Source organism: Rissa tridactyla, chromosome 22 (assembly GCF_028500815.1).
Source record: "Rissa tridactyla isolate bRisTri1 chromosome 22, bRisTri1.patW.cur.20221130, whole genome shotgun sequence".
Classification (NCBI taxonomy): Eukaryota; Metazoa; Chordata; class Aves; order Charadriiformes; family Laridae; genus Rissa; species Rissa tridactyla.
This window is the reverse complement of record NC_071487.1, coordinates 5,602,058-5,628,896: the sequence shown is the minus strand read 5'-3', so window position 1 is coordinate 5,628,896 and position 26,839 is coordinate 5,602,058. Positions and strand designations below refer to the sequence as shown.

The window sequence follows — 26,839 nt, the reverse complement described above, 5'->3', positions numbered from 1 at the left end:
GGCGGGGGCGTGGCCGGCGGCGCTGCGAGCGGCTTGTTGTGCGCGCTGCGGAGCCGTTAGCCTCCCGCTGCACAGGCCCTGCCGAGCCGGCCACAGGTGAGGCCGCGCCGCCGCCGGCTGCGGGGCGGCGCCCGTCGAGCCCCCGGCGGCGCCCGCTAGGCTGGCGCGGGCGGGAGCGGGCGGCGAGGGCCGCGCCAGCGAGGCGGAGGCCGAGGCCTGGGCCTGCGGGGGGGAGGGGCCGGGCGCGGGGGGAGCGCGGGCCCGGGGCGGCCGGGCGGCGAGCGGGGCCGCGGCCTGCGGGCCGGAGGCGGGCCTGCGGCCTGCGCGGCGGCGAGGGCCTGCGGGAGGCGGATGGGGCACGGGCGGCGGAGGAGGGCCCGAGGCCTCCGCGCTCCTGGCCGAGAAGGCCGTGGGTCGCGCCGGCCGGGGCTGGCGCGGAGGGGGCCGGCCCCGGCTGGCGGAGGCGCTGCCCGGGTCCGTACCTTATCCTGGAGCTTTTTATCTTCTGGTTAATGCCGTTGCCTTTCGTATTTATTTGGCCTGTGTCTGCACGGACGCGGCTTTTAAATCTCCCACCTTCGTTAAGACTGGCGCATCTTTATTGACTGGCAGTATCTGAGGGTGGGCTTCCTAATGAGGACAATGCGTGTGAGTATTAGTGCAGATTTGGGCCGGCTAGGAACAGGGTAAAGCAGTGCTGCGCTGAGTGCGTTTGGCCGGAAGAAATCCTGACTAAAGTAGCAGTCCACTGTTGTTAGTACTCGTGGGAGGCTTTTCAAAGTAGAGCGCTTACCGTTTTTTAGTGATTGGAAGAGGCAAAAATGTATTAGGAGGCCATTCAGTGGGAGGGCGTGGGTGAAAGGAACGTGTGTGGAGGTAGCCGGGAGAAAGGGCTACTGAGCTCTGCTGGAATAGTTGTGTGGAAGCGTGTGCTGGCTACCATATTCTGTAATGCTGGGTAGCGGAGTAGCGTTATCTGTTGGGCAGTGGCTCATATCTGAGACTTGCTGAGAAGGGAAGCATGTTTCCTTGCATGAAGGATTTGCACTGGGATCCTGTGGACCACTTAATGAGGCATCTGTGGAAAATAAAGGAGGAAAGAAATGGGAAGGGTAGAGATTCATTCTCTTTGTTAATGTTTGTCGTTGTTGACATTTGATCACTTTTTATGGTCTCTGTATTTCTGTTCCTTTTTCCTTTTATACCCTGAATGTGGATGTTTTTCTGCTCATATCACTCAGTTCTTACCAGCCTTTCATTCCCGGTACTCATGTTTTAACCTCTTTTTCTTCCTAGATGTGTATGAACAGAGTTCTCTGACTTGTGCATCTCTAAAACTGGAGTGATGCTTAGGTTCCATAGGCTTTATCAAGGCTGTATGGTTCATATGATTTCTTAGATCTCTGTTGACTCTTGGGTTATGTGTGTGTTGTATGATAGATAATAAAGTCTAGGTTCCTGAGCTTGTAGGTCTGTGCAGCATGATACATTACTCTGTGACTGTCCTAGTTTTTGTTCTGCAGCAGTATAACTGTATTTGTATAATGATGCTAATGAGCCTGTGGTTTCATGATTCAAAGTGTTCAACAGTCCTGAGTTATAGAACAACGGCCTGCACTTGCAGTAGGCTCTTCCCTTGGCTTGATTGGAATATGACCAGGAACATCTTAAGCTAGTATGGTTCTTAAATTTATTGTATAGTGAGTTTATAGCCTTAGTTATTTAGCCCTGATGTGGGTCGTTCTGCAGCACCAGATAAAGGTGGCCCTACTGCTTTCTGATATGAGTTGTCTCACGCCGTGCCAGGTTTGTGGGAAGAGCAGTTGTAGTAAGCACAGTCTAAATGGAAATGTGAATATTGTGTCTAGCGTCTTTCTTAACTTAATCACGTCTGTTGCATGTGGCCAGTGTCTAGTGCTAGCATTAGCTTACTCTGTTTTCTGGTCCTTGCATGTTTTGTCACTTTTTGTTTTTCCTGAAAAAATACCCTCCCTGTCTCGACCTGTCAGAGGCATGTCATTTTACTTTTGGAATCTGTTTCTTTAAGCTGTTGCGCCAGCCTGCTTTCTTTCCTGAAACTTTGGTCTCTGTCTTGTTTCTTGCTTATTTGTTACATGCCCTCTGTGAATTGATGACAGAAAAATGTTACTAGATGTTGCAGTGACTACATGTCTTGTGGATAACCTACCTCTGAAGGTGGTAGACTTTCAGTTACAGAAAACTCGAGCTTGCTGTATTTGCAGACTTCAGAAAGATACTTAAGAGAAGCTGTTATTTTTGCACCTCCAAGTACTTTTAGAAAAAGCATGGAAGGCAGCTGTAGGAGATTCTGACCAATTTAAGCATTTGGGAAGAGTGACATAGTTCAACAAACAAGAGGTGTTAAATTTTGCCTTCTGTTCGAGGTTGATCAGGACACATCTTTCTGATGTGCATTTCTGTGATCTAGGCACCTGCAGTCTTCAAACTGCTGGCCTAAATGATCCATTTGATTATACAACCTTGTTATATGTAGGTGATGTATGCAAAAATAGATTTTAAGCTGCTTTTGTTTTGGTTTTTTTGGGGGCAGAGATGTTCTTCATGTGTGTTGGTTTGCTGCTTTTTATTTTATTTTTTAAATATTAGTAGCAGTGGCATAGTAACTATAAAGTATGATTTTTTTTCCTCTTGCCCACCGCTTTCATGGCCTCCTTGTAGGAGTGCAGTAGCAAGTTGTGGTGTCTCATCAAGCCTTCAGAGATGGCTTTCCAGCTCCTTGTTTTGTGCTGGTGAACAAGTTGGGTGCTGTCTCCTCCTCCTGTTACTTCCCTTGCCTTCCTGTCCCATCAAAGTGAAAGTACCAGCTGCTAATCCAAGGATGGATCAATGTGTGGGGCAGCTGTTTTCAGAATGTGTCTGGAATCCATAGTTCTTATGTCCACTTCTCACCTACCGCAAGTGTCCTGTGCATAGGAAACAATTTGTTCCCTCACAGCACAATTCTTTGTCTCCAGATGTTTTTTTGTAGGTGAAAAAATTGCCAGAGGCGACTGTTGCACAGTCTGACACTCTCTAGAACAAGGAAGATAATAACTTTTTGTGTTTTGTTTTGGTTTTTTTAACATCTGGTTATCATAAACCTATCCTTTTTAACATACCAGTGCAGAAGGTGAGACAGTCTTAGCTGCAAAAAGTTGTCCATCTGTCCCTTCTCTGTTTAAGAGCTCCGTTATGTTAACTGTCAGCATCTTTGACCCTGGGACAAGACGACTGTGGAAGGTGTGCGTGTGAAGCTCTGAGCAGAGCTCTGTAGGCTACCCTCTCTGTCAAGGCTGTTAACCTTGAAAGACGGGGAAACCTCAGATCTAGCTGCAGATGTTTAGTATCTGAACTGCATAGTTTCCAGTTGGCCCTTGTTCATACCTGTCCAGCAGAGATGATCCTCCCCTTTGTGTTAAAGCAGCAGTGGATGGGAATTATGGCCAGTCTGCATCTGATTTCTGACAGCATCCTAACTATAATGAATTTCGTTCCTGGGAATTGAGTATAGTTCATCAGACTGATGGTAAAACGAGGTCGTTCCTCTGAAGAATGCAGCTTATTTTTTGACCTCAAATATTTCTGTCTCTGAATGGCCATAGAAGCATTGACAAAAACACTTACCTTGATGATGTCATTCAATAATATGTTATACTAGAAATCATTGATTTAGCGTATGGAAATAAAGTTTGTTGAAATGCAGTAGTAGGTTTTAGAAATAACCGGTTCTGGTGCAGAGATATTTTTATTTTCAGAACTAACAAAAGTGTTGGAATCTCCAATTTAGTCAAGCTAAGGAGAAAAAGGGCAGTGTCTTCATTCCAGGTTCGCAAAGGGGGAGAGGACTCAATAAAAAAATGAGATCTATTAACTCTGAAAAATCCAAAGCAGAAAGGATTTATTTGGTTGCCAGGTTTACAAGCAGAACTTACACGTTAGCGTGGAAGGAACATATATTACAATTTAAGCAAGTTATGTGGCTTAATGCTTAGAGTTTCAGTGTAACAGAATCTTCCTGTCTAAAGACAAACGTGTTGGTTTTTTTTAAGTGACCTTCATTAGCCTGTTTCAGTAGACCGAGTTGGTTTCAGTCTTGGGGAGGAGGGAGAGTACAAATACCAAAGAAATCAAATTGAGCATTGAATTTAAATTTCTCCTGTTTGTGGATTTAAAATATCGTGTCTGAGGGGAGAGGAATTCCGAGGAGACAGCTATGTGGGAGAGAATACTGATGTTATTGATCACTGTGGGACAATAAAGAGAGAAATAGGGTACCAGTACAGTTTGAGGGAAGGAATCTGTGATGCCTCACTTTCTGCCTTTAAGTTTTCGTGTGTACCCAAACATCATGCTTCAAAGTTCAGGAAGATGGCTATTCCGAGGGAACATAAAGATTCATGCTCGTGAAATACAGTAGCTGCCCATCAGGTTAAGCAAGCGTACCAAGCAAGAAGAGGTGAGATCAAGATTCTTCCTTTGTGGTCAGGGACTTGCTTTTTGGAAACAGCGTCAGGAATCTCAAACATGGGCACATTACTTGGGATCTACATTATTTTTATTCATAAAGAGGACTTAAGCATTACTACCTGTCTTTGCAGGTATACATTGAAATAATCTGTTGAAAGACTTAAGCATGTAGCTCAGATCTGAGTAGAGGTTTTGAAGTGCGTGACCTGTGTTGTGCGTGTACATGCTAGGATAACCTGTTATGTTAAACTTCACATTTTTTTCCCTTGTATGCTGTATAAACGTAGAAGGGTCTGGATTAAGAAATAGATGTATTCTGGTTGTGGAGCATTGGGAGATGTTTCTGTTTTCTGGGAGGCATATAGGCCTAGTGGAGGTTTTTCTGCTGGCGTGGCTTCTAAGGTGAATCATTTTGTTTCTTGCATTGATTTGAGAAGAAAACATGGGTATCTTTTTCCCCAGTCTCTGTCCTTTCTATGCCTTGATTAAACTCTTGCTTCTCAGTCCTGTCTTGACAGCTGGCTGCAAACCAAGTTTTTGCGTGGCAATACTGTCAATACTGTGTTGGATCATTCTTGAGAACTGTTTTCCGGAAACAGCCAAAGCTAGCGGAGGCTCTGCAGGCCCTTCTCTGTGTCGCATTGCTTCTGGCATGTGGTCAAACCTAGACATCTCAGCACCTCTGCATCGGCCTTTTGCAGCTGTGTGGCTTGGTTTTGCACTTCCCTTGATGTAGTAGTGTCCTTTTTGTTCTATTTCAGGTGTGATCTCCAAGGAAGACTGCTCAGCAGCTTCAAAATGGAGGGGTAGAGCAGTGTCCAGGACAGATAGTCAAACTTGTTGTTTGCCTTTGAGTCAACCATGACTTGCAGGGGAGGCATGTCAACAAATATCATCCATGTGCTGAAGAAACAGGAGGCGGTCTCTTCTTTGTATAGCCCTGAAGTTCTACTTGAAGAACCCCATCAAGATTCTTGAGGTCAGCCAGTGTGTTTAAGACTAAACCCTTGAGACTGAAGTCCAAGTTGATCAAGACAGCTCACCAGCAGAACTCTGCCAAGGTCACTTGTTCTGGTGCAGGATCCCTGTTCATTCACCAGTATTAATCCCAAGAAGGGGACCTCATCAACGCAGGGACTCAGTGAAACACTGTCTCCTGCATAGCATGTCCTAGGTGATGCTAACTTGCACTTTGCAAAGACAGCAGCTTCAGTTCTCCTGTGGTTTGAGAACCACGCTGTGCTCGCTGTGGCCCGTTCCCAGCGTTCCAGTGAAGGTCCCCCGAACTCGGTGCCACAATACTTTAATACATTCATCTGTCTCTCTTTGGCCAAGTGTCAGATATCGGTGTAGTCTGTGTGCTTCTGATAGCAAAGACAAGAAGTACGCCTGAGGTAGCTCTGACCTCCTTGTGTTCAGCACAGCTAGAGCTAGTGCTCCCCTGCGCATCTGCAGCACTACGTGGCCTTCGCTGTCTGGAGAACTATATTGCATGAATGAGGTCAGTTGCTGGAGTGATAAGACCTGCTGCCTGGATTTTAATGAAGGTGCTAATTGCTGGCATGAAGGAGCACAGGGCTCCTTGCTCCTGGAAGAATTTCCTGTCTTAAGTTCTGCAGTAGCTAAAATGCTCGTGTTGTTATCATCTGTTTAGGTGTCTACATTCGAGTCTGTGATCCCAGTAGTGGGATCTGGTGCCTCTACAGGCCTGTGGACAAGGTGAAGGTACGCTAAGCCTCTTGCCTGATCTTGAAGACAGACAGTTTCTTTCTTGCCAGTGTTCCCGTTTCAGATTATCTCCTCAGATGTGTACAGGTCTTCCTTCTTACCAGATGTCTCCCTGTGAAAGACTTAATAGCACTGCCTCCTAGAATTCTAGGTGGAGATACTGTCAGTTGGAAAAATCTTTTATTGGTCTGTTGCCAAAACCATCTGTGTCATTTTTCTTTTAAATGTTCTGAGATCTTGTGCACCTTCGTAAGGTGGTTGTCGTGGTCAGTGCAACGTTTCTGGGGAAAAAAAAACAACAAACAAACCCAAAAAACCTTGGAGAGCTTCCTCAGTCCAGTTCCTCAGGTCCTGAGTTCCTCATTCCAGTCCTGAGAATGCAGACCTGGCTGTTGATGAATGACACTCTTCGAAGCGGGTAGTAAAGAGCTGGGCTATGTGAATTTGAGCACCTCCAGAGTCAATGGGAGACTTGAGCACCGAACACACAGTTCCCGTTGGTTGCTCTACATCCTTGGCACTGTATGTTTGAGGGCATCTTACACAAGGAAGAAAAAGAAGGCTGCCTTTTAAAACAACCTGTTGCAGGTTTATTTAAAAAAAAAAAAAAAAACCCACCTAATTTTAGGAACTGCAATGCAATGGAACTTAAGATTTCCTTTTTTTGGGACATAGAATTGAAGGCTTTTTTTGGAAAGGCTGCAAAGTACCAGTCTCATTGCAGCTCCCCTTCCCAAATGGAGCTGTTAGGCCTTTTTCCATCCTTGACCTGTCTACTGAGAATGTGATCGCGTTCAGATTTCTGATTTATGTCAACATGGATTGACAAACATGAGTTAATGAAGTTAGAGATCCAAGTTAGTTTCTAGGCCTCGTTCTCCAGTCTGGAATATTTACTGATGCTAATTTGAATCCCTCTTTGATAAGGAAAGATCAGGAGATTCCCTCAACATATTTCGGTGAGAGCAGAATAAACTTGTTTTCTTATGTAGCATTTCTTAGTTCATCCATACTGACCATTTTATGGCCTTTCCTTTTTGGAATTCTTTTCAGCATGCAAAGATTAACAATTCTCCAGGGGCTGCCTTTATTCTCAACGGTATGAGAACTGTTCACCACCAGCGGAGGAAGCGGTTTCCCACTCATTTCCAGGATGGCCAGAAAGTGTTAGTCTTGCAGTAGATTGTGCAAGTGCTTGGGGAGAGATTAGGAAGAAAGGAGCATCTTCTTTATCAGCACTCTGCTCCTTTTCTCTACTGTGCCTTTGTCGCTTCTGCATACGTTCTTCCTCTTATCCCATGAAAACATTTGCCAGACCTTTATGGAAGGGCTTCCTATAACTTTTCTAATATCTGAAGAAAAGCAGATGGAAGGCTTCCTTCACAGTTCTAATTGCTCCTGAATCAACAGTGCCCTAGGCACTGCTTGTTTATCACGGGGAGATAGAGATGGTGAGCGTTGCAGACAGTGAGATTAGAGGCTGTGGTAAAATGATTTAAAGTTGATAGCCACTTGCCAAACTCCTGTCAATTTTGCTTAATGCCAGATATAAGCCTGGGAACTTGCCGTCATGGTGTGCTGGGGAGTTTTCTGCGCTTGGTGTCTAGCTGCGGTGTCTCCTTTCTAGGCAGCATATAGACCTTGGAGGATAAGGAAAATAGTTTTATTTATTTATTTTAAAAAAAGTTTTTGGAAAGCGTTAGAATACATAGCAACTTCTTAAACTTGGCAGGAGGGTAATATTGGCAGCGGGAAGGATTTGTATCTCATCGTGGGCAAATCTGGTTAGTGACAGAAATTTGAACTTTAGTCTTGTAAAGCTGGAAAAAATCGCAGCACTTCACCCTTTGCTTACTAAATATTCTGATTGTACCGTACCACGTCTGTGCTCATCAACACATTGGTGTGTTGTAGGGCTTGAATTTTATACGGGATGAAGGCAAGCGAAGTTGCCTTCCGTTAAAACAATTTTGAAAACTTAAGTCATCTGGTTTTATAGCTCTGCCGTGCTGAACAACGAAGGTTCAGCTGTTTGAGTGTCAGTTACCAGCACAGGGAGGTTGTGCCTGGGCACTTCTGACAGAGCCGAAAGGGAACATGTATCTAATGCCATAATTCCCCAGTAGAACTGAGACAACCTGGCAGCATAAAATCATCCGATGGGGGAGTCTCTTCCCCTGCTTCTAGCTCTGCGTTTTCTCCTCTTTCTCTCCTCTCCTCCGGCATTAGCGCTGGTGCTTATCGTGCTGCAAGGAAAGCAGATTAAAACTGCTGACACAAGAAAAAGCGCTTCCCTCCTGGTGTAGTTTTCCATTGCTTTCGTGGCACGAATTGGTTATCCTGTGGGCAGAAGGGTGCTGGGGCTTGCTCCTGGGGACACTGGAAATGCAGAAATGAGGGTGGAAGGCTCATCGGTGGGAGAGGGGGAGCAAGACTTCTCTAACCTGCCAGCTGTTAGCGCTTCAGCACATACTAAAAAAAAAAAAAAGAGGGGATTCAGTTTAAATCTATACTGTGCTAAATGTCAGGTTAACATAAGTCTAGTCATGGTTTATTCTAAAATTGTGTATTCTGTTGTCACCGCTTTAAAAAATCTGACCTTCCTAAGAAGAAAGTATGAAGTAAATGCCAAACATGACTTAAGTACTGGTGAAGGGACTGAAAGTCCCTTCCTGCAGGCAGCATTCCCTTTCTAGATGTAGGATTTCTAGTTGCTCTTCCTGACTTTTTCCATTATTCCGACAACTTCAGGTTGTCAGTAGCAGTGCGGTCCCTGAAAGGCTCATCCTTTGAGAGATCTAATTGGTAAAATAAAGCTGTGTTACCATTGCTGCTCAGGCCCTTGGCATCGGGGGCAGCGACGTCTGTGGTTTCACAAAAATCCGGAAGCTGATGCTACATAGTTGTCTTGTGTTGATTTTTGTAACTCAAAATCACCTTATTTGAGAATTATTTGTGGTTATATCAGGGAGTGTAATGATAGGACGAAGGGTAACGGTTTCAAACTGAAGGAGGGGAGACTTAGGTGAGATGTGAGGCAGAAATTGTTTGCTGTGAGGGGGGTGAGCCCCTGGCCCAGGTTGCCCAGAGAAGCTGTGGCTGCCCCATCCCTGGAGGGGTTCAAGGCCAGGTTGGACGGGGCTTGGAGCAACCTGGGCTGGTGGGAGGTGTCCCTGCCCAGGGCAGGGGGTGCCACTGGGTGGGCTTTCAGGTCCCTTCCCACCCAAACCAGTCTGTGATTCTATATGAATGCTTCTGACCCATCTTAATGCAAAAATAAATTGCTAAACGTAGCCAGTATTAACTACATGGAATGGCAGTGCTTGCTGGCTCACAGCACTGGGATGAGCGAGAAGCTTTTGCATCCTCTGAACACCTGACCTGGTGTTTTACTGGTGGCCGAGAAGCAATAATACCTTAAACTGTTGTAATTCAGCTGAGATTGATTATCTCCTCGGGCAAGACTCGCACTGTGCTAGTGATCCCTGCTTCAGTTCTCAAGCAAACTGCAGCTAGAGGAATTTTAATAGTAGTTACTTACATACAGCATCTTATGTTATTCTTTTGGCGAAAGGATTGTATTGGCCAGAAGTTCTATTAAAGTAAACACAAAGCTCTTCTTTGAGCCTGTGGTAATTAATTCTTCTGTGGTGGCACTGAGAGGCTCAATGAGAAGCGGATTTAATGTTGAACTTGGAAGGTTTACACTGAACTTTCAGAAGGGAGTTAGGGTTGTAAGTCTGCCTTCATTTCATCCAAAAATAAAAGCGCTTGGTCTTATGGCCCTTACTGGTGGAGTCTGAATTGGAAACACATTCATACTAACATTATTGTGACTTTATGGTGTGGATTGACATGTCTGTGTGCTGCTAATAGGCCAGAGTGTTGGGATTCGGTGGTAAAATACACAAGTAGTGAGGACTTCAGAGGAGGAGTGCTGATGAATTAACTTCAGGGGTTTAGCAGCTTTTCTGTTAATTCTGTGTGCTCCGCAGCTGGTTTTAAGAGTTGTTAAACAGAACTGTGTATTTTGGAGCTAGAAATGTTTGGCGCTCTGGGACTGAAAGGACGAACAAATCTGCAGCAGCAAACTCGAGAACCAGAGTCTGGAACCATACAAGAAATTAGCTTCCTGGTGGTGGTGGTTTCCAGAAAGAACGTGCCAGTCTCGGGTTCCTGAATCTGCTAGACCTCATTTTTTCTCCTGTTGGAGGAATGGGGTTTAGGTATCCTGATTTTCTCAGAAATTGTCAAATCCTGTGACAATTTCAAAGTAGTTGTAAAAGTGCTTTAAAATTTATTCTTCTGGGAGGCCGTGAAGGAAGAGCAGCTCGGGTCTGGTGGGAGCTTGGGTGGTAGATGTCCTCTGCAGCTAAGATGTCGGGATTCAGTCCCTGCTGCTGCCTGGCTAAGGCAGAGAATATCTTCACGTGATGGAATTTCTGGATGTTTTCTCAAGGCTTTCTTTGAAAAGGTGCAAAAAGTAGAAACTCAGTCAAATACTCAATATGCACCAAAGTTTGTGCTCCAGTCCAGGTTCTTCTGTTCCATATATGCAATTAAGCAGTCACCCAAAGGCAACCGTTTAGCAATAACAGGGCCTTCAGATGCAGGATAAGCAACGTGTGAAAGAGGAAATATTTAGAAAATAAATAGTCCCCGGTTGAAATACTGAAGTTTTGATTCTGGCTCGTGAAGCGCTTGGACATGGGGAACCTGATTTTTTAACTCTGTTGTTGTGAATACTTCGGTGTTTACAGGAATGTGTACAAAATCTGTCTCGATGATTTTTATTTTTTTTTATTATTAATGAAAAAAAACCAAAACAAAACCAAAAACCAACAACCCTTAAGAGCTCTTTAATGGCTCATAGTTTTGGAAAATGCCATGATTGTTAGTTTGAAGGAATGAATTGTTCTGGAATTTTCAACAAATAATGTTTTGTTTTGTGAGTGGAAAAAATGCGTAGTCAAAACTGTTGCTTGTTCTCTTTTTTTTTTTTCCTAAAATAAACATTCAAACTTAGTTCAGGTGGAGAAAGTTTGGCTTATTGAAATGCAAAGACCTAGAACTTACTTGGGATTTTTCTCTTCACAGATATTTTATAAAATGTCTAATGGTTATGAAGATCACATGGCTGAAGATTGCAGGGACGATATTGGTAGAACAAATTTAATTGTGAACTACCTCCCTCAGAACATGACGCAAGATGAGTTACGGAGTCTATTTAGCAGTATTGGCGAAGTTGAATCTGCAAAACTTATTCGGGACAAAGTTGCAGGTATAGTCCAGTATATAAGAAGTTTTTACTTTGTGGTAGACTGCTCAAGCAAATACTTACTTGAATGCAATTTAATGTAAAAATATTAAATATTTGTGTGTGTCTGTGTGCAACCAAACTACTGACAAGTATGCATGTAACTAGAGTAATGCTATGACGAGTTACTGAGGATTAGGAAGACAGTCATTAATTGGGCCGTAAGTATTCTGTTTTGTATATGGTTAAGAATTGCAAGTTCCTAAATTTGCACATCAATAGGCGTGTCTAAAACTAGTTTGAATTTGGTCCCCGGCTTATTTATACTTCCTATAGTCTGGGCATTTTTCACTCTACCAGAGCTCTAAATACGCAAACAAACCTTTTCATCTGATTTTGATCAATAAAATAAAGGTGCGGCTTGTGTCTGAAATGGTTGTAGGCCTTATCACTTTTCAGGAATTTTACTTGCAAGGTCTTTTAAATAGGATTGTTAGTAGTAGCTTTAAAAAATGAGAGGAATGAATTGTTCAGATTTCAAGGAAACATTTAAGTTTCACAAAACAGCCAGATGCTGGTAGAGCAACTGGTTCCATAAGCTGTGTCTATTTAGTTGCAGGAGCTTTTTTATCAGCTCTGTGAAGATGATTTAATCCTTGCCCGGTTAAAAAAAAAAATCTTCATTTACAAATTCTGGTTGTTATTGTTCAGAATTCACAGAATCTTGGATTTAGTGGGAGAGCCTGGTTGGTTCTGTAAATAAAAGTAACCCCGCTGTTCAGTAGCGATGCACGCGTGCTTGTTCTCAGCCTGCAGACGATTGCCTTGTGGAATTTGCTGCTGCACATGCTCAATCTTGTAGCTCAGGATCTAGCACTACTGACTTAGATCGTTATCTAATCCATAACGAAACAGGTCTGAAACTATGTCACTGCCTATAAAAACTGCATGAAAGCTGATGAATCCTGTGAGAATTCTTTGTGTGTTATTTTAAATGACTTTAGTGCTTTATTTTATGTGCTTGAGAATAGACATGAGAACTGAGTAGTTAAAAAAATTTAGAATTTACTTTCAGAATGGCTTCTCTGATTTCTGTCTAGTTTTCCTAATTTTTTTCAAATGAAGTTTCACATGGTAGCTGTCTGTCTAAATCTGTATTTACGGAATGTATATGTAAAATCATCATGAAATAGTCACGTAAAATACTGGTTTCTTTGAATAATTTGATAGCTGAGTAATCAGCCTGGATGTCATACAGTTTGGGATGCTTAGAAGTAGAGGCTTGCTCTGGAGGCTACTTTTGTAAGGAAATAAGATCACTTGTTTAACGGTAGCAAGCCGTTCATCAAATGTCATGGCTGATCCACAACTTAAGACTTTCAAATAAGTACAAAATTGTCTCTGTGAGAGGTGAGGGTATTTTAAATTGGAAGCAAGACATGTCATTACCTGAAGTTTGAGAGTCTACTTTGCACTGTTCTCTGTAGCATTGACTACTCCGGTAAAGTCTGGTTAACTTTAACTTGGAACTTGACAGTGCTGGGTAGTTTAAAGTCCAAACCATATGCTTTTGTGCTTCAGGTTTTTCTTATCAACCCTCTGAAGAATCAAAAATAAAATTCCTGTTGACGTTGCATAGAGTCCTTGAGTGCCTGTGGATAAAACGCTCGTGTTTCTTTAAAGTGATAGCGAAGTGTTTCATTCTGCCTGGCTGCGTTGGTCAGACCACTTAATTTTGTTCTGCCTAATTTTTCGTTCACTTGTGACACTGTTAGGAGCAATTCTCAGCCTTCTCCACGCTCACTGGAATATCGGTAACTAAGAACTGACTTCTTCAGGAACCTTCTAAAAGTACTATTTATTTTTTTTCTTCCTTTTGCTTTTCTTTCATCCCTTCGCGTTTACGTTAAGACTTCTGTATTGTAAAACTCCACCCTGAGCAGATCTGCTGTTTGGCTGCCCCTGAGAAGAACAGTCTTGTGGCGGTGTTCTGCTTTCCTTGTGCCACCACTTGCGTTCTTCTGGCCCCATGGCAGACTAGCAGGAAACCAGAGCTGCAGAAAAACCTGTTTAGCTCCCGGACCTTGGCTTCCGTGAGGTCAAATAAGTCATAATATCAGCATGTGAGATGTAGTGGGCTTGAGTGGCCTGGACAGGAGGGAGGTAACCTCCCCTTTTGTTGAAATTGTACTCTTTAGATCAGTTTAGTTCTTTCCAATGAAATCACAGCTTTTGTGCCCTGTAACATTCTGTTAAATCAAAGCATTTTGTCTTTGGAGTTGCCTTTATTAACTGTATTTGCAGAGTTCAAATCAGTGTTTGATAATGCTTAGTTTTCATAAAACAATGACTGATATGTATATTTTTTTCTCGATTAATTCTCTGTTAATGAAACATGTAGGGCAGAAAATGTCTCCTGCCTGGAATGCAGTTTTTAATGACTTATTGAACCTGCCTTAGTTTTCTGGAAATTGATTACTTTGGCTTTCAAATCGGTTCTTTAATCAAAGTTTTGTTTTGTTTAAGCAAAATATTTCATAATGAAGTCAAAGTCTGTACGTTGTTGGGCTTTGTTTCAAATGCAGGATGGTACTGAACGATCCTGTGTTCCATGTATTAGATTGTGTTTATAAAATTTAGAGAAACTCTTTGAAACCACTAGACTCCTTATCCTTTATTCTGTTATCGATGAATGCTGAAGGAAGTTGAAAGTAGCAGCAAACCCCAGTGGCAGTTTACATTCCTCGCTATGAATTTTCTGCTTTGTGTCTGCATGGATTATAGCCGCTGGTGAAAGTGTGACTATGCGTTTGTTTTGTTGTTTGAGACATGATAACTTCTTTTTCTGTTTCGTGTTGGTTTTTTTTTTTTTACAGTAACTGTAAAGAGAAGCTTGCGCACAGTAGACGAGCATTAGGCAGGGTGCAGTGCTCCTTCATCTCTTCCAGATCATACTGGAAAGGCAGGGTGCTGGTGTCTCCGTTCTCCGATTTGTGTATTACATTCCTAAGCACTTCCAGACGTGGCTTTGCTGAACTTGTGGTGGGTGAATCAGTTACTCAGGGTCCGGGGGCAAATATTGGATTGTTGCTCTGTTGCTCACTGGACTTGTATTTATGGTGAGTATGTCTTGGACATCCAGGATTTTCCTAAGAGAGCTATAGAATTGGATATTGTTCTTTCTGTCAGATATTGAGACTAGCACTGGCCATACCTTGGAGCTTTGAGCCCTGGGTAAACATTAGAAGGTTGCTCCCTGATATAGTATGGCACAGTGTCAAGTCAGAGATGTGCCTTTCACCCTTGCATATGCAGGCATATTGTGGTAATTGCTGAGGCTTGTGAGTAGCCATTGACCCAATTCCGTTGACAAAATCCTCTCTTCCTGTGGTGCTGGCTCATGAGGCTGAGAGCAGGGAAAAGTACTGGGGTTTGTCCGATCAGACTGTAGCCCTCTAGAACTGACTTAGAATCATAGAATCGTTATGGTTGGAAGAGATCCTTCAGATCATCAACCATTAACCCAACACCGCCAAACCCACCACTGACCCATGTCCCTCAGCCCCACGTCTGCCCGGCTTTTCAATCCCTCCAGGGATGGCGACTCCACCACTGCCCTGGGCAGACTGGTCCAATGCTTGATAACACTTTTAGTGAAGAAATTTTTCCTCATATCCATCTAAACCTCCCCTGGGGCAACTGGAGGCTGTTTCCTCTTGTCCCATCGCCTGTTCCTTGGGAGAAGAGCCCGAGCCCCCCGCAGCTGCCCCCTCCTTTCAGGGAGCTGCAGAGAGCGAGAAGGTCTCCCCTCAGCCTCCTCTTCTCCAGGCTGAACCCCCCCAGCTCCCTCAGCCTCTCCTCACAGCACTTGTGCTCCAGACCCCGCACCAGCTCCGGTGCCCGTCTCTGGACGTTTCAGACGCAATGGTGCCAAGCTTGTGCTCTGTACTGGTTTCCTACCCAGGAATGTACATACTGTTAGATGTCCTCCTTCGTGGAGCCGCTGCCTCCTATCATAGATGATCCAACAGAAGAAATATGTTCTGTACCATGCTTTTCAGTGGGGACGCTTGACTTTGCTGGGACATCCACATTTCGGGGTCTGGGTTTCCAGCCAGTCTGCTGTGGTGGACTCATCTTATGGTGAACATTTTTCAAGCATTTCTTCTCCTTCAGTACCTGCTAATGCAGAAATCCAGGCCTTTGTGCCGCTCTAGTCTTGCTGAACGTCTTGCAGCACAGATGCGGATGACTTGTTGTGTCAGGATGTTTGATTGCACACAAAGCGGATGCTTCTAATCAATAGCAGTAAATTTTTTGAGAAAACCTGGTCATCTTTAGTATGTTCTTCATGCAAGTGTACGCAGGCTTTCAGTCCGTCTGGACCAAATGCTAAAGCTGAAAGTTAGTCTGCCATGAGCGTAAGTTGTATTTAGTTTCTCTGTCTTCCCCTTATGCTGCTGAAGTGTTGGTCGTTTTGGATCCAACTGTTCTAAAGCTCTGAAAAAGTTGGGTTAAACTTTTGCCGCGTGTTTAGGGTCTCAGACTGCAGTGGGATCCGCTTATTGCTCATGACACCCATCGCCCTGCTCTCAGTACCTTTGCTGTCTGCACCTCTCTGTAAGAGTGTTTGATGGCACTTGGTTTTGTTAGGGAGGCTTCCAACTTCTTGAGGGTTCTTGTTCCCTCCCTCACACCTTCTCTACTGCTTAAGCAGGTGTTATGGTTTGAGAAAACCCATAACTATTGTCGTTTAGGCAATTATTCTGTCACCTGATGACCCCTCCCCACCTGGAAAGGGGAATTGGGGAAAGCAAAGAGGGTTGAAGTATAAATAGACTTAATAGGATAAGACTAAATAATTAACAATAATACTAAAGAACCAGTATTAATCCTGATACTAATATAAGATATACAAGAATGATACTCAGCCCGTTCAATCAGTAGGCAGCCGTGCACGCCCAGCAGCGGACAGTAAATGTCAGACGCTGCGAGTGCAACGGCTTTGGGAGGAAGGGAAGGGCTCAGGGGTTTGGCACCAGGGCAAGGAGTTTCTCTGGACTGCCACCATCAAGGGAGACAGAAACTACGCAGCAAACTTTCTAATTTATATCGAATGTGACGTTAATGGTATGAAATAATCCTGTTGGCCAGCCTGGGTCAAATGCCCAGGCCTCGTTCCTCCTCATCCCTGCACCTGGCAAGGCTTGAAAACACTGAGACCTTGAATCCCACATAGCCTAGCTGGCTATAAAGTAAATATTTTCACAAATTCAGACACTAGAGTCTTCCAAAAGTGGAGTTTTCCCCAGCATTGGAAGAGAAATTAGTCCTGTGTCGCTCAACCCAGGACAGCAGGGAATAAGGTATCCCTGTGATACTCATGACTTTCTACTCTAGGAAATCCAGGGTACGATCCTTCAGACTGTGCCAAAGGCTCCGTCTGTACCTGTCAGCTACCAAAATACAGCCATCTCCCTGCAGACACTGAAAGGGGACAGTGGCTTCCTCTCAGCTGGCTGCGTTTGCTGATGTAAGTTTGAGCTCTGATGGAGCTGGCTGACGTTGAACTCCTTGATGAGCAGCCGGCAGGGGTAAAGGTATCGCTCCACTGTTGCTGAAAAACGTGGATCAGAATGGACGTTTTGGGGTGATTTGTTAAGGTTGTGTGTGGAAATCTGGGGTCCATCTCAAAACCCGCTGTCATTACGGCTCGCTCGCGCTGCAAGCGTGCACGTGGCATTCAGCTTACGGGGCCAAGAAGAAATCACCACTAGGTAGATGGAATTCCTCGGGAATCGGTATGCAGCTTCACCTTTTCCCTGTCTTTTCCTTTTCATGATGTCTTCTCTGGAAGACTCTTTCACAGAAATTAATGTAGCTGAAAAAGAAAGAAATGGCTGTGTCCTTGTAAGCTCTTAAAGCAAAAAGGGAAGGAAGATTTTATTGCGGTGCTTTCAGATGCTGAAAAGCGGTAAGTAGTGGCTCATGTGACAGGGTAACTATTCATTTCACTAGTGCAGTGGACTCCAGTCTAGAAACAGAATTCTTAAGTGTTCTTGTTTTGTCAAAAGTATTTGAGTGTTCTCTTTGGCTGAAATTGTTTCCTTTTGCATGGAAAACCACCATGAAATTGCTTATGCAGTTTTGCTGTTTAAAAACAAAAAACTGTGTAATTGGAATGCATCATTACCCCTGGATATTTTTTTTTCCTAGCTTTTTAATCACAATTGGTTGTATGCAATTCCTTCAAATGCGCATTCAAGAATGCCTGGCAACAAAGATTAACTTAATGAAAAGTGCGAATGCTTTGTAGACAAATTGGCCAAATACGGAAAAAGTTAACACCCCTCTAGATTTGCCAGCTTCACATAACTTCCTTTATTGTAAAATTGGCCATATAAACTACCTCAGAGGTACTTGACTTAAGCAAGGTGTTCAACACGGTCTCCCACAGCATCCTCATAGGGAAGCTTAGGAAGAGTGGGCTTGACAAATGGCCAGTAAGGTGGATAGATAACGGGTTGAAAGACAGAGCTCAGAGGGTTGTGATTAGGGGCCCAGAGTCTAGTTGGAGGTCAGTGACGATTGGTGTTCCCCAGGGGTCCAGTCCTCTTCAATCTGTTCATCAATGACCTGGATGAGGGGATAGAGTGCACCCTCAGCAAGTTCGCTGATGACACAAAGCTGGGGGGGGTGGCTGACACACCGGAAGGCTGTGCTGCCATCCAGAGAGACCTGGGCAGGCTGGAGAGCTGGGTGGAGAGAAACCTTATGAAACTCAACAAGGGCAAGTGTAGGGCCCTGCACCTGGGGAGGAATAACCCCCTGCACCAGGACAGGTTGGGGGTGAACTGCTGGAGAGCAGCTCTGTGGAAAGAAACCTGGGAGTCCTGGGGGACAACAGGGTGACCATGAGGCAGCGATGGGCCCTTGTGGCCAAGAAGGCCAATGGCATCCTGGGGGGCATCAAGAAGAGCATATCCAGCAGGTGGAGGGAGGTCATCCTCCCCCTCTGCTCTGCCCTGGGGAGGCCGCACCTGGGTCGCTGGGTCAAGTTCTGGGCTCCCCGGTTCCAGAAGGACAGGGAACTGCTGGAGAGGGGACAGCAAAGGGCTGCCAAGATGCTGAGGGGACTGGAACACCTCTGTGCTGAGGAAAGGCTGAGGGATTTGGGTCTCTTCAGTCTGGAAAAAAGACGCCTGAGGGGGGATCTTATCAACGCTTATAAATACTGAAAGGGGGGTGTCAGGAGGGTGGGGCCAAGCTCTTCTCAGTGGTGCCCAGGGACAGGACAAGGGGTAACAGGCACAAACTTGACCATGGGAAGTTCCACCTAAACAGGAGGAGGAACTTCTTTGCTGTGAGGGTGGCAGAGCCCTGGCACAGGCTGCCCAGAGAGGTGGGGGAGTCTCCGTCTCTGGAGACATTCCAACCCCGCCTGGACGTGTTCCTGTGCCACCTGCTGTGGGTGACCCTGCTGTGGCCGGGGGTTGGAGGAGATAATTTCCAGAGGTCCCTTCCAACCCTATGATTCTACTGACTGAGCTCCAGCAAGGGTATGGGAATGCACTGAATAGAAAGGTTGCTTGGATTCCTGAAGTGGTTTTGGAGCATGGCTAGCAGAGGCAGCAGCTGGTGCAGCAGTTCCTGGGCTCAGCTTCTAAATGTTCTGGGAACTTCTGGGGTTGTCAACGGACTTCTAGGAACCCTTTGAGGGACTGGAGTGCTTGCTGCTGCCAGGAAAGGATAGCTGTAGGAGACCTTGACTTCTAGTGGAGAGCTCTGAGCTCTACCAGGTGTACTTGATCAGAGGGAGGTTAGGGCTTTAGTTCCAGTTGGCCCCTGGTTAGGGAAGGTCAAGCACCTTTTTAGCTATTGCTTAGAGCAGGCCTATACATGCCCCATCCCTGGAGGGGTTCAAGGCCAGGTTGGCTGGGGCTTGGAGCAACCTGGGCTGGTGGGAGGTGTCCCTGCCCAGGGCAGAGGGTGACACTGGGTGGGCTTTAAGGACTGTTCCAACCCAAACCATTCCCTGATTCTATAACAGTCTAGCCTAGAGCACAGCTCCCAGCGTGCTGCCAACAGGCGTAGCAGTGCGGATGGGGACCATGGACTGCGTTGCGATCAGCCTTTGTGCATTGAGGAATGGTGGTGACATGCTGCACAGTCTCCAGCAGTCATTATAGTGGCCATCCCTGTAACATCAGCAGCCTTGACCCAAAGAGAGCTCCCTTGACCAAAAAAGAAGGTGCAGCTCTGCAGGTGTCGGGCTGCAGGGAGTGCCTGGGGCCTCTCACCTGGGCTGGGTAGAGAGACATGTTCCTGTTGCTGCAGGAGGTGGGCGCTGCTGGGGGACCTGTGTCACCAAGTGAAGGACCTGTGGTTGGATTGAAAACTGATCTCTGAGGTTGGTGATCAGCAGCACAAAGTCCAGCTGGACGCCAGTTACTAGTGAACTACCCGAAGGATTTGGTATCGGGGCCAATTCTGTTGCAAATTTTTGTTAATAACTGGACGATGGGGCAGATTGCGCCCTCAGCATGTTGGCAGCTGGTACCAAACTGGGAGGAGTGGCTGGTACACCACTGGTGGTGGTTGTGCTGCCGGTCAGAGGGACCTCGGCAGTGTTCTCTGAAAGCTTTAGGGCTGGGCTGGTAACAGAGGATAACTTCCTACTGTTTTAGGGTTGTGAGTATCCTTTTACTCTGTCAGGAGACATTGAGAGGGTTAAATACCGTCATGCGTAGTATCCCTCCTTCCGATAAATAGGCACATAAAGTCAAAAAAGCCAACGTGGTTGTACTAGCCGCTGCCTGAAGTACTCTGCTTTACAAAAGCTGACATCTTCACTTCGTTTGCCTTTCTTTTCCCTCATCAAGCCATAAAAATGAGCCCTCTAGCAAAACCTTCAGTTGTACTCTTACTGTTTCTCAAGATGTTTTTAGCGGGAGTTACTGTGCCGCATCTTCGTAGAGTACTTCATTCTCTGCCAGTGGAGAAGCAGTATGTGTCTACAGAGGAACAATTTAGTTCAGCTTGACTTACGGTCGTGTTGGCTCTGAACGCTTGCTGAGGCTTTGCATTGTAATGTTTGCAGCTAAAAGTGTGTCGTTATTTGAAAGCTGAAGTGTCTTTCTAAGGAGACAGGGAGTGGATTTTTCAGCCCTCAGCATCTTGCATAGTCAGGTTTCTGTTCCAACCACAGAGTAACGAAAATCTATCCTAAAGTTTAAAGAAATGAGATCTTACCGTGAGCGGGCAAGGCATTTTCCTTCCAAAGGCTTCCTCGAGAAATCAGCCTGTGGTATCCGTGCGCAATTTGGGGCCTGGTGTTTTCTGTGTTCACTTTACAAATCCTTTTCACTTCACAGCATCTAGGATGCCGGCAATTCATCTGGAAAAAGAGCCCTGGAGCAACTTAATCTCAATAGAAAAATGTTCTGGAAATAAGAGAAAGGGAAAAAAATGTGATGAGAACATATAGAAACGATACGTGGAAGGGCTTCATTAAATGAAATTATTTACTAAAAATAGCAAAACTTTTGTTTTCAGGATTTAAAGCTGTCACTCCTGCTGTATATGGTCAAATTTTTTAAATATTGTGGAGACGGTGAGGTCTCTTGAAGGTGTCTCTGAGCCGGGGTAAAGAACAAACTGATGTCAGGTTACCTTTGTAGCTTTTGACTTTTTTCTCAAGAAGCGTCTGTTGGAATTGCTTGTAGTCATCTTTGTTTCAAGGCAAATGCCATTTATTTTGCAAATGGAGGAGAGGCCACTTGATTTGTAAGTTGTAATTTTTCCTGCGTTATTTGAAGGTCAGGCTTTTCCAACCTGTTCAATGCGATTTTTGCCCTTAAACTTCCATAAATGATACTATTCATCGTTTGGCCACGGAACAAAGCGGCTTGTGTCCTGGTGTATAGAGCCAAATGAAGCAGCGGGGACACATTCTGTATTTGAAAATCCTTATCAGTAAAACTAGGTGTTTTCTTTGTTTCCTTTCTGTTGCAGTCAAAAGCCTTTTCAGTAAGACGTGCTGGGTTTAAGTCTTAAGCAGAAGCAGGAATTGGCTCAGAGAGCAGTCTGGGTCTTAGTCACAGAAACTGTAAAAAAAAAAAAAAAAAAAAGCTGAATTGAGTTACGGTGGAGGACAGGACCGAGCTGTGGCGTTGACGCTGACCGTAGACAGGTATTGTGGAAGTGCTTAAATACAAACCCGAGCTTTTGGATCGGTTCTCTAAAGGACGTGCTTGAAGTGGTGGTGGAGCGTGGTGCAGCGATTCGTGGTGTGGTGCCCACGGCCTCGCAGCAGCGCGGTGCGTCCCCCCGCGTCTCGCTGGGTTCAGCAGGACACCAGGCTGCCCGGCCAGGCGGAGCTTTGTCCCCCGGCCTGATCCTGTGGCATTTCTGCACGGCTCTCTTGGCGTTTGCGCGACTAATGGTGGTTTTGGACAGCATTTATGACTGAACTGGAGATGAAGCAGAACTGTAAAAAGTCCTTCAGAATGATTAATTGTGGCGTCAAGAAGTTATTCAGGAAAAAAACGCACACCAAAACCCGACTTGCTTCCATTTTCCAAAATCTGTATAAAAAAACTATAATATAATATTTTTTTCGGGGCAAAGTGAAAGTGACTTTTAAGATGAACGTGCTACTTCATTACCTGTACTAAACTACTGTACTTAGTTCTATCTCAAACAGCGGGTTTTCCAGTTTTCTGGGACTCGGGGTGCTCACCATGGTGTCGGTGGGAGAGAATGGGGGTGTTTCCCAGAAGCAGAGCCGCTTTGCACTATCCCTGGTGAAGCCAGGGGTAAGGCCGTTGCTGAAGAACGGAGGACTGGCTGCTTGGGGACTGCATCAAGAGACAGGTTTTGGTTCCAGCAATGACTTTTAGCTTCAGATTCATTTGTTTTCAGAGTAGCTGAGACGCCTAATCTATATCCTAAGTGACGGGGGTGTTCCTTGTGTTTTCAAAAATATCCTGTGAGCTATGTGGTAGACTAGTAATAAATAGAATCACTTCTGTGTTGTGATAGTAGTGTTTGATCGGCATAGACTTGTAATGGAAAATCATGCCCTTCTACTGGTAGTTTTTGAAGATCAGTGATTAAATACTTGAGATTCTTTTTCACGTCCAAAAATATGTTTTGACCAAAATGCTTCAAGAAGCTGCTTTCTTTTCTTTTTTTTTTCCTTCTTTTTTTTTTTTTTTTTTGTAAGGACACCTTGTAGTATAAAAACAAAAACTGCCGAGGGGGTAACAAATAGCAACTGCTTGTCTCCAAAGTCGAGCCAAGCAGTGCGTGTAGAACAGGTCAGGTTCTGAAGTTTGCATTTAGAATATCAAAGTGAAAAAGTGGTTAACAGTTACGATGTGGAGCAGAGATTTAACATTGGGCTGAAGGACATAAGGAGGAGCTAGAAACCAGCATCATCTCCGGAGACCAGTGGACAAAAAAAAAAATGACAGAAGAAAACTAGTGGAAACCTACAGAAATGAGTTTTCACTCAATTAAAAATAGCCTATAAGAATGGATGCTTCCAAAAACGTGTGACAGAATAACTAGTCCACTGAAAATTGGCAGAGTCTGTGTTGCTAGCCATGTAGCAGTTTTAGTAATTCCAGGCTTTGGTTTAAGGACTATGCTAGAAATAAACTCAAAATTTAGACGTGGTTCCATTCATGGAAGAAAATATTGTGAGGGAGAAAAGAGTGTGATTCTTTACCTTCTCTAAGCCTTTCATTAATATTCAGTTCTGTTACATCCCCCCTTAGATGTATTAAGACAGCCTATATGCTGAACCTCGTGAAGTTCAACCAGGCCAAGTGCAAGGTGCTGCACCTGGGTCATGGCAATCCCAGGCAAAAATACAGGTTGGGTGGGGAATGGCTTGAGAGCAGCCCTGAGGAGAAGGACTTGGGGGTGCTGGTGGCCGAGAAGCTCAACATGAGCCAGCAATGTGCGCTGGCAGCCCAGAAAGCCAACTGCATCCTGGGCCGCATCAAAAGAAGCGTGGCCAGCAGGGCGAGGGAGGTGATTCTGCCCCTCTGCTCTGCGCTGGTGAGACCCCATCTGGAGTGCTGTGACCAGCTCTGGAGCCCTCAGCACAAGAAGGACATGGACCTGTTGGAATGGGTCCAGTGGAGGGTTATGAAGATGATAAAAGGGCTGGAGCCCCTCTGCTGGGAGGACAGGCTGAGGGAGCTGGGGGGGTTCAGCCTGGAGAAGAGAAGGCTCCGAGGAGACCTTCCAGTCCCTAAAGGGGGCCTACAGGAAGGATGGGGAGGCATTCTTCATCAGGGACCGTAATGATAAGATGAGGGGTAACAGTTTCAAACTGAAAGAGGGGAGATTTAGATTGGATATTAGGAAGAAATTATTTACTGTGAGGGTGGGGAGCCCCTGGCTCAGGTTGCCCAGGGAGGTTGTGGCCGCCCCATCCCTGGAGGGGTTCAAGGCCAGGCTGGATGAGGCTTTGAGCAACCTGGTCTAGCGGGAGATGTCCCTGCCCAGGGCAGGGAGGTTGGAACTAGATGATCTTTAAGGTTCCTTCCAACCCCAACCATTCTATGATTCTGTGCATATTTCAAAAAGACCTTGTCAGGTAGAACTGGAAGAACCTCAGAGTAACATGGTGTTGTGTTCCTCCTTCTGTTGTTTGGGATCACAGGATGGTGCAGGGACACTAGTGCAGCCTCCTGCTGAGAGCAGTCAGCTGTGAGGTCAGACCAGGTCACTCAGGACTTTACCCCATCTTGCAAACCTCCACCTGCTCCAGTCCACTGAGGATCTTGGTGGACCTTTGCTGAGCTCGCTTCAGTTTATCAATGTCTTTCCTGTATTGGGGGACATTGACCTCTTCCCTCCTGTCTTCTGGTTGTATTTCTCTGTTGGTGTAGTGCAGGGTCCTGTTAACCTTCTCTGTCATAGCGCGCTCCTGGCCCACACTTGCCTTGCTCTATACCGTGAGTCCCAGATCCTTTCTATAGAGCTGCTCTCCAGCCCGTAAGTGCCCAGTCTGTGGTGTTGCCAGGGTTTCTTCCTTCCCGTGATCAGGGCTTTGCATTTGTCCTTGCTGCGTTTCATAAGGTGCCTGTTGGCTCCTTCTTCCGGTGTGTTGAGGTCCCTCTGGGTGGCAGCCCTGTCCTCCAGGGTGTTGACAGGTTCCTCCCAACCTTTGTGAGAGCACGCTCCCATCACCTCCTCCAGGTCATGGATAAGAGGTTAAACAGCAGGTCCCAGGATAGATCCCTGCAGAACTCCACTTGTTGCAGGCATACACGTAGAGTGTGGGGATTCTTTTTGTTTGTTTTTTTGTTCTCTTTTTGAAGATGGGTGGAGCATTTGCGTTCCTCCAGTCGCTGGGGACCTCTTCCAATTTCCATGACCAGTCAAAGATGATAGAGAAGAGTTTTGGGCAGGACATGAGCCTGGGGTCTCAGCACCCTTAGAAAGAGCTCATCTTGCCCCATGGATTTGTATGGGTCAGGTTCTCTCAATCAGTCTCTGACTTGATCTTCATCCACTGGTCCTTCTCCTTGAACTCTTTCCCAGAGAGAAAGAGACCTGTTAGACTTTGTCGGTGAAGACTGAGGCAAAGAAGGTGTCGTGTACCATCCTCGCCAAATCCCACGTGCTATTCAGCAGCTGCCCTGCATTTTCCTTTTTCAGGCAGCAAGAGAAGCTTTTCTCGTTCCCCTTGAGGTTGGTTGGTTGGTTGCATTCCTTTCAAGCCTCAGCTCCAGTTGGGCTCTGGCTTCCCTGAGACTGCGTGGAGGTGTCTCTAAGTTCCTGCTGTCGTAGGCCGTTGGTTCTTCCCTCGACTGTGCACTTGTTGTCTGCGTTGGAGCTCTGCCATGAGCTCCCTGCTTCGCCAGGCCACTCCGCTGCCACATCTGCTTGTTTTCCTGGCCGTTAGGAAACAAAAGATGCTGCACGCGTAGTGTTGACTTGTCTCAGGGCTTAGGATACAGCCCCCTGATGGCTTGCTCTGCCAGTCCTGCCTTCCCGCACTTCTGCATCGGCACAACCTTTTTTCGGAAGTTTGATGTAAGGGTGCTTGCGCTTTCCTGGGGGTTGGTGTGCTCGTGTATCCCCAGCTGCACCGTAGTGGACCTGTACTAAAGAAAGCCCGCACAAGGTGCATCTCAGCGCTTCTAAGCTGTCCTCATCCTCTGAAACTACAGAGCCGCTGCTTTGAATTCTGCTTTTTCAGCACATTGGTATCAGGCATTTGGACTTGGTATTTCTTTATGCATTCATTCGTATTTAAGCTATCTGGTTATCACTCACAGCACATTTTGTAAAGCCAAACAAACAAAAAAAACCCAAACCCAACTCTCTTTCCAAGATGCCACATCCTCCCCTGAGTGACATTGGGGAAGTTCTGTTCCATCCTTCTGTGTTCTTTCCTTGAGCATTTTAAATTTAATCTCAAAACGCTTTTTCCCAGTTCAGAAAACAAACCATAAGTTCAGACGCCCTCGTACTGAAGTGCGCTGACAGAACAGGAGCCAGGTGTAAATTTAGGTTTTCCCGAGAAGGGTGGGATGGGCAGGATCTGCGTTAGCGGCTTTCAGGGGGGCAGTGAGGCTGTGGCGAAGTGGACAGTAAGTGGTAGCTCTGGTCTCGTGTCGGGCTCCCCAGTGAAACTGGAGTTGTGGGGCGGTAGCGGGAGGGGAATGAGAAAGGAGCTGGTGACTGAAGGCGTGTGTCTCGGGGAGCTGGGAAAGGAAGCGGGGACATGGACAGAAAACCAAGTGATGCACAGAAAGAAATGAGTGCCCTCTCTCGTGAAAGGGCTTTTTGTCGTGGCAACAAAACTAGATTCTTTCTGCTGAAGGAGTATAGTAGTTTGCTTAAAACTAGGGTTTATGGTCACTTTGTTAATTATTCATCCAGATAAGGACCTCCTTGTTTGGTTTTTTTAATCTTTGTCTCTTGAGTAGATTTGCATTTACGGAAACCTTTTTGAAGGTTTTTTTTTAATTACTGTCCCCTAAAACGCTTTGAAAACTGTTACAGTAATGCCTCCTTTTGCAGGGTAGGTTTCTAGCAGGTCCTTAACATCACAATAAAGCAAATAACTTGTGTCCTTGCCTGGGATAGCAACACTTGACAGAAATCCTAACGCTGTGTAAGTGCTGATTCCGTATGTATTTTCTGGCATGCCCTAGAAGGAAGGTAGTTTGTCCTGTTGAGGAGGAGGGAATACGGAGTAAAACTGTGCAGCAGAGAGCGTTCCTGAAGAGTGACCGTCAGCGGAAGGGTGTAACGTGCCTCTTGCAGTGACGAGTGTGTCGTGTGTTCAATATCCTCGGCTGTTTAGAGGTGAAAACTAGTAACTGAACGGCAGGA

General features: G+C 45.6%; 1 protein-coding gene across 7 annotated transcripts in view; it reads left to right on the top strand.

Moving 5' to 3' along the window:
* Nucleotides 1–26,839, top strand: part of ELAVL1 (ELAV like RNA binding protein 1) — a 46,266-nt gene continuing 19,427 nt past the window's right edge. For 2 of the 7 annotated variants that reach the window (XM_054182028.1, XM_054182034.1), the window contains exon 1: nt 11,314–11,497. In XM_054182028.1, coding sequence (XP_054038003.1) covers nt 11,326–11,497 — 172 coding nt within the window. In that variant the 5' untranslated portion in view covers nt 11,314–11,325. Of the gene's footprint in view, nt 97–5,249; nt 5,468–5,528; nt 5,550–6,189; nt 6,214–6,885; nt 7,176–11,313; nt 11,498–26,839 lie in introns of those variants that run through there. The other 5 variants (XM_054182030.1, XM_054182029.1, XM_054182033.1 and 2 more) reach the window with 5 other exon arrangements.